The sequence below is a fragment of the Carya illinoinensis genome, chromosome 16 (assembly GCF_018687715.1).
Source record: "Carya illinoinensis cultivar Pawnee chromosome 16, C.illinoinensisPawnee_v1, whole genome shotgun sequence".
Lineage (NCBI taxonomy): Eukaryota > Viridiplantae > Streptophyta > Magnoliopsida > Fagales > Juglandaceae > Carya > Carya illinoinensis.
In genome coordinates this window covers 23,940,396-23,949,726 of record NC_056767.1, presented here as the reverse complement: position 1 = coordinate 23,949,726, position 9,331 = coordinate 23,940,396, and the positions used below count along the sequence as shown (strand labels likewise).

Sequence of the window (9,331 nt, the reverse complement as noted above, 5' to 3'; positions counted from 1 at the left end):
GATTTTATATTCCATTCTTTATTTTACATTTTATTACAGGAACTCATTAAATGTAAAGAGAATTATTTATCATTGTAAACATTTTAAATTAATTTCTCTCTTTTTGTTGATTTTCTATTTGAGGAAAAGTATTAAAAAGTATAATATTTAAATGATATGAAGAAAAAATAAATAAAGTGATATATAGTATATTGTAAAAATTAATATGTAAAATAAAAAAATAAATTTTAATGCTGTATTTTAAAAAATATGATGAATAATTGATTGAAAGTGCTCTTATATTAGTATACAAGACTCACAATTTGTAGAAAATTTGTATAAGAATATCATAATTTCCTCATGGACTTACCTTTTTACAAAAAGTCCGCACTAAACTTATACCTAGCGCTGTAAATAAACAAAACTACTCGACAGGCCGCTTGAATAGATTCATTTATTAAAAGCCCTTCGCAAACACAAAATTATGATCCAATAAAAACAATGTAATTTGTATAAAACTCGATTCAATTCAAATAAAGTCGAATAATTTCGTATTTATTATTTTTTATAATATTATCTATATATTTATAATTAAAATATTTTAAATATTTATAGAGATTACAGGAAATCATGATTTTAATAATGATTTTAATAATGAACATGTTACTTGAATCTTTAGAGGATTCTCATTAACTTGGCTAAAGTTTAAAAGAAATAATATTTATAGTTGTAATTGTACAAGGGCCGCGTAGTCTCTTTAAAAAAAATGAATTAATATGGAATTCACATGAAAAAACTAACTTTTTTAATCGTCGATCTCATTCTTTTTCAAAGTAATTGTATGAAATTTACACACTCTACAACTATATGTAACATTACTCAAAGTCTAATAATAGCTAAATTTTAGTCAATATGTGCCAAAAAAACCACTACATTAAATTAGACATTGTTATAAAAATTTAGACTTAGTTATAGTGATTCAACAATTTTGTGGATAAACAATAACTTAGTCAAACATTATGGCCGAGTTTAGATACCCAAATTCAAATTATCTCATTTTATATAATTATTATAATTTTTATAAATTCTTATGTAAAATATAATAAATAATTTAATTTTTTTAAATTTTAAAACAAAATTAATATTAAACAGATAAACAGATATTGTGTAACTAAACAGATATTAAAATAATTAATTGTCTCTCACCCCAACCAAAATCGCGGGAATCACTCCCGCTGAAATCTCATCTGGTGAAACCCTCCCCTCACTCCCACTCACTCCCGAAACCCTGTGGCCTCTGCACGTTCTCTCCCTCGCTCCCGAAACCCTTGGCCTCTGCACGATCTCTCCCTCACTCCCTCCCGAAACCAATCCCCGTTCTCTCATTCAACAAAGCCTCTGCACATTCGACAAGGAGAAGACGATATTCTTGAAGAGTAGATCAAGGGGAAGACGATATTCGACTGGGGAAGATGAGGGGAAGACGATATTCGACTGGGCAGGTAAAGATTTTGTTTTGTGATTTAGACTGTGCAGAGTAGATCCTTGACTGGGCATTATTGATTCGTAATCCTTTTTTTGTCGGCGTATGAGTATCTCGTGGGCTTCAAATTCTTGTAATCCTCCAAAAATCTTTGGATCCTGATTTGATTTTCTTTTTCAAGTTTATCATACCTGTAGACACGGTAGAGTGCCCAAACCGCTAGTGCTACAATAAAAGAACCTGAGACGGAACCTGCATGTTAAACACTTGTGATTAAGAAACTCCCATCTCCCCAGTGAGAAAATTTCAAATGGCCAACGGATAACTTACCAGTAGTCACTAACTTTGATTTTATATCTGTAAAAGATTTAACAATATTAGCATCTCATTAAGCTGAATAGAAAACCAAAACACCTTGTTTGCATGGAATTTTTCTTTATAATAGTTAATTATTTATTCAGACTGTGAAAATGTATGAACTTTTGATACATTTGTATGAAGTGATGTAGTAGCTGGAAATGTATGAACTTTTGATACATTTTTTTTTTTTTTATAAAATTCAGTTCGACAGATTATGAAGTTAATTTAGGTTGATCGATGGATTTTATTTATTTTGATACAGAGATTCGTGTAGGTGCAGATTTATGTAGGTGCAGATTTATGATTTTTTAATGTTAATTTAAGTAGAATATAATTATTATTAACATTTAATTTGTAGAACTACAAAATTTTGAGAGTACTTGTGTGTTTTTTTTTTGTTGATACTTCGAGGACATGATTTTTTTTCAGAACTTGTTTGGTTTATTGCTTAAGAGAGTTGAGGGATGAAAACAAATTATGCCATCTAATTTGTTGTACCAAAACTCATATTACAAATGCTATAAAAGGCAACATGCATCGTGTATGCTTTTTTCATCACAACTGCACACAAAAACATATCGAAAAAGAGAATCTCTGAGGCTTCTAATTCTTCCATAGAAACTCTACACAAAAAAAAAAAAAAAAGATGAACAGGAAAGGGTCAATGTATTTCTGATCCTTCTTCCTCATACTCATGGCTGGTGCCATGTCTGGTGCCATGTCTGCAATGTCTGCCATGTCTGCAAATAAAGAACAATAATGTCATCAACTGTGATTGAGTTTGAACTTAAGACCACTTACCTAGTTAATTATATCATTAATTCTATATATATAAAAAAGAAACTTATGAGACTACAATGAATTTTAGCAAGACCAGTGGATGATTTTAGTGGCACGATCAGATCATGAGATGGAGAGAATGAAAAAGTATGGGAAGCATCCACCCACTGGAAGTCCTATCTATAACCCTTAAAAATGAAATTTGAGTCAAAGGAAGACCCAAAAAAAAACAAAAAGAAGAAGAAGAAAAAGAATAATAACCCATAAAAGAGCCCATCACAAGCTTATAACTTGTCTCTCTCCAATTTCAACTATTTTGTTAAAATTTGACTGGAAAAAGACTTGTCACCTTAATGTATAAATCAGATATAAGGAAGGATTTGAATTAATATAGGGGCACTTAAATCTCAAACTAAAATAATAATTTTCATACGGCTTGGTTGATCTCAATATTGACCCTTGTGTAGATTAAATCATATAATTTGCCATCATGTAGGATGATGTGTTGGCATTTCACATCTACTTGGATTTTCTTTGTAAGATGTATAAATCTCTAATCCTTTGTTATTGTATACCATGTTATATCTTCAAGATGTCAATTTTGAACCGTGAGTTATTGTACATAATCGGTTCACTCAATTTATGTTTCTTATAAATAAATTTGTGCTTAATTTTTCATATTCAGATTGTGATGCATGCTTATGCTTTTGGTATCTATTACTACCAGTAAGTGGGTAACTTTATTTCTTGGGCTTTATAAGGACTTCATAAATTATCATATAAGAACAGGGGATTAATAGTGTTTGCAACTGGCTTTCTACGACTACGAATAAGTCGTACTTGTTGATTATTTTCATTGAAGTCTGAATTATCTGGACTTCAAACTCGAATGAGTCTAAAAGTTAGTCACTTGATTTTGTTTTGTTCATGAGTTCCTTCAGTGAGTCAATTTTCTGATGGTACTTATAGAAAAAACAAGAAGTTTGAGATAGTAATTTACAGAAACAGCAAAAAAGTCGTACTATGATTGCTTATTTATATCAAGTGAACTCTACATGAGGATGAAGAACATGCACTTATACATTAGGAATAGGCAATATGACATTATCATGGAACCTTGATATCTATTTGGAATAAGGAACCAGGTAGAATTTATTTGCATGGCACTTTGTTTAGTAAGATATGTTCTTGGATCAAATAACTTTGCTGAAAATACATAAATTAACTCTACACTAATTTATTTTATTTTTGTCATAACCCGAGCCATTGCTAGCACTTCTATAGCTCTACTAGGTTAGATCACGTGTCCTTTTCAAAATTGAATACAAACAACCCTCTAAGGTCCAAGAGATATAACAATTTGTTGTTTAGAAAAAAGGTACTAAACAATACTCTCTCTCTCTCTCCCCCCAAAAATTAATATATTAATTTGTTTAAAGTCATTCCATTTTTCCAAACAAAGTGCTTGTTTGAACAGATGCCACCTTATATGCAGTACCCTCCGTCGAGTAATCCGGAGGACTTGAGACAAGAAATGCACCCTACGTCAACTGTGCCAACTAGTACAGAATTTGAAGAAAATGTTGAAAGTACATCACGGATGACTGATCAAAGTTGTCATGCTACTAATGGTATTACACTTTTGTCTGCTTTGACTTTAATGATGCTAATATTAAATTGATGCTAATCCATCTCTATGTTTCCATTTTTAGAAATGTTATTCGACATGGATGAAGATTTAGAGGATACCACTGTTGTTCCAGATGATGAGGTACGAGTTGAAGTACCAAAATCCGGTATGGAATTTGAGAGTGAGAAAGAGCTTACGGCCTACTATAAGCGATATGCCAAGCAAGAGGGTTTTGGTGTAAGGACACAGAGGACTAAGAAAGATGATGATGGGAGGCCTGTGTATGTGACCATTGGTTGTGCCCGTGGCGGAAAGTACCAACCTAAGCACAGTAATATCTCAAGGCCACGGCCAACAACTAAAACAGATTGTAAGGCGAAGGTAAATGCTACATTGAACAAGAATAATAAATGGGTTTTCACCACTGTTGAAAATGCACACAACCACAGTATTGTGAGTCCCAAGAATAGGAGACTCTTGCGATCTCACAAGTGTTTAGACGAATATAGTCAAAGGATCCTCAACATGAATGATAGAGCTGACATTCGAATGAACAAGAATTATTATTCTTCTGTCGTTGATGCGGGTGGTTTTGAGAATCTTGATTTTCAAGAGAAAGATTGTCAGAATTTTATTGACAGGGCTAGATCTTTAAGGTTGGGTAAAGGAGGTGGTGAAGTACTTAATGAATATTTCCAGAGAATGAGAGATCAGAATGATGGTTTCGTTTCTTTCATGGACATTGATGATGAGGGAAGGTTACGGAATGTGTTTTGGGCTGATGCACGAAGTCGAGCAGCTTATGAGTATTTTGGAGATGTTGTAACTTTTGATACAACGTACCTAACAAATAGGTATGGGATGCCTTTTGCTCCATTTGTTGGTGTTAACCATCATGGGCAATCCATACTACTAGGGGTGGGGTTGCTGTCAAGCGAGGACACACATACCTTTGTTTGGTTGTTCCGAATGTGGTTGTACTGCATGAATGGTCGAGCGCCCAAAGCCATCATAACCGACCAAGACCAGGCAATGAAGAACGCAATTGCAATTGTATTTCCGGAAACTCGTCATAGATATTGTCTATGGCATATAATGCGCAAACTTTCAGAAAAGTTAGGATCTCACTCTCAATTCAGCTCAGGGTTAAAGACCTCCATTCAGGCTGCATTGTATGATTCACAGACCTGCACAGAATTTGAGGAGAGATGGGGTCAACTACTTGATAAGTATGATCTCAAAGGCAATAATTGGCTCCAGTCCTTATATCACGAAAGGACTTTTTGGGTTCCGGTTTACTTGAAGGATGTATTTTGGGCTGGTATGAGCACAACACAACAGTCAGAAAGCATGGATGTTTTTTTCGACGGGTATGTCCATTCTGGTACTACCTTGAAGGAATTCGTCGATCAATTCGATAATGCTTTAAGAAAGATGGTGAAGGTAGAGACAACGGCTGATTACAACTCCAGCAATCAAAAGATCCCCTGTGTTTCCCCTTTTAGCTTTGAGAAGCAGTTTCAGAAGGTATTCACAAATGCAAAGTTTAAAGAGTTCCAAAAAGAGTTGATGGGTCTAATGTGTTGTAATTGCACACTGGTAAGTAAGGAGGGGTGCATTTCAACTTTCGATATCTTGGATGAAATATCTATTGATGACTGCACAAAAACAATCCACTACACACTTGACTATAATGAAGAGGAGTGCGAGTTAAAATGCGCATGTGCATTGTTTGAGATGAGGGGAATTCTATGTAGGCATGCACTTAGAGTTTGTCAATTGAAGAAGATTAATGTGCTGCCAGATAGATATGTCTTGGATCGCTGGAGGAAGGATGAGAAGAGGAGATACACATTGATCAAAAGTAGTTATGATGACTTGCGGGTCAGTGGAGACGCACAGAGGTATGATGTGGTGGTTAAAAGATGCATGAAATTAGCAACAAAAATATCATCAAGTGATGAGCGTGTCAATGCATTCCTCTGCTATGTCGATGAGTTTGATTCAAAATGTGACGATTTAACATTCGGGTCAAAATCCGAATCAACGAAGGTCGGATCAAACGTAGTCGTCGATAAGGGTAAGAAGATATTAAGCCCCCACGTCGTTTGAGGGAAAGGGAGACCCGCAACTAAGAGAAAGGTTATGCCTGTGGAGAAGATGTCAACGAAAAGTAAGAAGAAAGAGGTAATAAATTTATGTTTATGTTATTATATTAAGAGTTTTGCTACTTATCATCCTCATACACCACACACCACACTTTTTTATTTTTTAAAATTTTTTTTGGTTTTATTCTTCTTAATCTTATTGAATTCTTCTACCTCATCATCCATATACCACACATTTGATAAGGAAAAAAAAGTGTTGTATGTGAGAATGATGAATAGAATATTTCTTATATTAATAGTTAGTAAACATTTTCTAATATATATCTACTTTTGTGTTGGAAATTAGGCTTGTAGGAAAATTTTTTATGATGAAACACAAGTGGGTGACATCCCGGTATCTCAACTTGACCAGTTTCATGAGAGGGTTGGTGTTGGAACACAAAACAGCATTGTTGCACAATCAATGCCATCAGGAAAGGAGGTTTTCATCTCTTGTTCTTTGGTTAACCATGTGTATTCAATATTTTTGTATACGTGGATGTGACATCAATATATTTGTCTGGTTAGACCCGTTTACGTGGATGTGACATCAATATAAATTAGACAGGTGTTGTCTCTCCAAAATTCTGGCTTGGTCTCTGCCCAAAATACAAAAGTTTCTACTTTCCAATTTTTTTTTTTTTTGTATATATTGCATAGAATGGTTGTTTAATTGAAAGGTTTAACTATATTTGTTTTTATTTTAGTAGTGTGACCACCTTGATGCTGTGTAGTTTGTGGAGATGTGATGTTTTATGGATTTTTGTACCTTCCGGAGAGGTGGTGTAGTTTGTGTAGATGTCTGACTTTAAGATATTTGTACCTACTTCTAATTTTAAGTTGTTATTTAGTAATGTTTGACCTGTATATACACGATCAGTGATAAATGAAAGAATCATATCCTTCTCTTAATTGGAAATTGGTTAAATTTCAGAAATGTAGTATTGTTTGGGAGCTTCGAGTGGTGGGCTGGGAGGTGAGCTATGGTGCTGAATTTCTGCCTACAGCCGAAGATAGATATACTGTTATCATACAGAAAGCCACGAAGAAGGCCCCAAGTGATGAACCAGTGGTGAGCAACAGCTTTAAAGTTGGTGAACTAGGAGAAATACTGCTCACCCCCAACCTCAAAAAAGAAGCGGCTTGTTTACAGGTTCAAGATCAAGTCCTTCATAGACCGAGGATCAGCTCAAAGCACTAAGAAAGTTCCTCTTGCTGCCTAGGGATGGATTAAGTAAAAGGTTTGGATTGTCGTTATTTCAATATTCGTATGCTGATTGAACATTTCTGCTTGATCACTGTGCCCGCAAACTTTTCCTTTTCTCTCCCTTTCCCTTTCTTATGGTTGTTTATGAATGATTTTGAAAAATAACCCACTGATTTACCAGTAATGGCTCTACAATGGGTGGCTACAACTCTTAACTATGGTGCTGGAATGACAGAGGATTCATTGAAGATGTTACTCTTTTTGCAAAGATTTTAATTGGATCTCAAAATGTTCATTCATGTTATGTATTTAGATAGCCTCAGTATTTGTATAACTGGAATGATTTTAAGTTATGGGAATCTATTCTTGTACTTGATGGCATTTATTTCATGAACATGTGGTTAATTCCAAAACATGCTCTCATGTGGTTAATTTCAATGGAATAGCAGGTGTTGAGCTTCAGCCATTGTTAAGTATGAATATGGGCAGATAAGTTTTTTGGTTTCTAGTTGAGTAATGAATTTTTAGTTGAATATGATCATAATCGAGCAACATAACTACATAAGACTTCGCCTAAAGTTTACAAAGTCGATTGAAGTGCACAAGCTATTTTTATTACAAAGGTTCATTTAACAACATGCAATTTACACATGGTTTTCATCAAACCATGTGCACAAGCTTTTTTTATTCAAAAACCATCTAATCTAAACAACGTACTTTTTACGTGACATTTATTTGAACTAAGCAAAGAATATTACAAATGTGACAATCTAGTACAAACACATTTTTTATTTTTCTTTATCAGATTGGGAAAATCTTATTTTAAGCTATCCTATGCACCAATACGCCTATTCATTCAACATGATTGATCAAAAAGTTAGATTAATGAAAATGATGCAAATTTGAATTTTGAATACGGAAGTAGCAGTATTGGTACGCAGATTGATACGCGAATTCATTTGTACGTAGCAAAATTATTTCAAATTTGTTGCTGCTATCTCTCTCACTTTATCTTCCATTTTCCAAACGTCATACTTGCACTGTAATACATTATTCCACGTTTTCCAAGCCTTATTCTTTTTTACACGAATGCTCTCCTCTAGCAAATGAAGTATATCTGCCTATACGAAGAATTTGCACGTCACATTTCTTTGTACACAGTACGAACTCTCAATTAACATGATAAAATATATCTCGCAAGTAGCAAGCAAATCGATATGCAAATATAACAAATATAAAGTTACTTTACCGTATTATACTTTGGGTAGGCAAAAAATCTTATTTTAGGATTTTTTTTCTTAGTGTGAGACGTCTATAGTGATGTTTTCAAAATTGTAAATTGAATGACTTGAAAATTCATGAAATACTTGGTCAATTTATATGCATGAACTTCATAGATTCGGTTACTTCAAAGATTACTAAAGAAAGCATTATACATACAATTACTTAATTATTATCAAGATATTAACATGAAGTTAGAAACTTTCTTCATCGTATAAAGACAAGTTTAATTTGAATATTTAGCACTCATCTAAGCCTACATGTCACCATAAGCAAAGTGAGATTGACATTTAGGAGTATGAGTACATGATGGAAGCTTTCATGAAATGGTTTTCTAATTAAACCAGATTAATACAGCACATGTTTTAAAGCTGAAAAATCCAAAACATGAGAAAAAAGTCATTATCTATCTATCACTAGATAGAGACACCACTTATTGATCTCCGAGGAAGTATCTATCTATA

At 33.7% G+C, this 9,331-nt stretch overlaps 1 protein-coding gene across 4 annotated transcripts; it reads left to right on the top strand.

Annotated features, from left to right (window-relative positions):
- Positions 1-1,178: 1,178 nt before the first annotated feature.
- Positions 1,179-7,967, top strand: LOC122299446 (protein FAR-RED IMPAIRED RESPONSE 1-like). 4 transcript variants are annotated; one of them, XM_043109739.1, is made up of 6 exons: positions 1,179-1,481; positions 4,080-4,233; positions 4,315-6,419; positions 6,687-6,821; positions 7,314-7,620; positions 7,768-7,967. In XM_043109739.1, exons 1-3 carry the CDS (start codon positions 1,452-1,454, stop codon positions 6,342-6,344), a joined length of 2,214 nt encoding a protein of 737 aa, XP_042965673.1. In that variant the 5' UTR covers positions 1,179-1,451; the 3' UTR covers positions 6,345-6,419; positions 6,687-6,821; positions 7,314-7,620; positions 7,768-7,967. The 4 variants fall into 4 exon arrangements, with proteins under 4 accessions (XP_042965673.1, XP_042965674.1, XP_042965672.1 ...); XM_043109740.1 differs by having other exon boundaries at positions 4,315-6,405; positions 7,314-7,967; XM_043109738.1 differs by having other exon boundaries at positions 7,314-7,967.
- Positions 7,968-9,331: the final 1,364 nt, after the last annotated feature.

Coding starts and splice junctions, on each gene's coding strand:
- LOC122299446 (XM_043109740.1), top strand. CDS start 1,452: ATGAGGGGAAGACGATATTCGACTGGGCAG. Junction 1,482..4,079: donor GACGATATTCGACTGGGCAG/GTAAAGATTTTG, acceptor TTGTTTGAACAG/ATGCCACCTTATATGCAGTA. Junction 4,234..4,314: donor AAGTTGTCATGCTACTAATG/GTATTACACTTT, acceptor TTCCATTTTTAG/AAATGTTATTCGACATGGAT.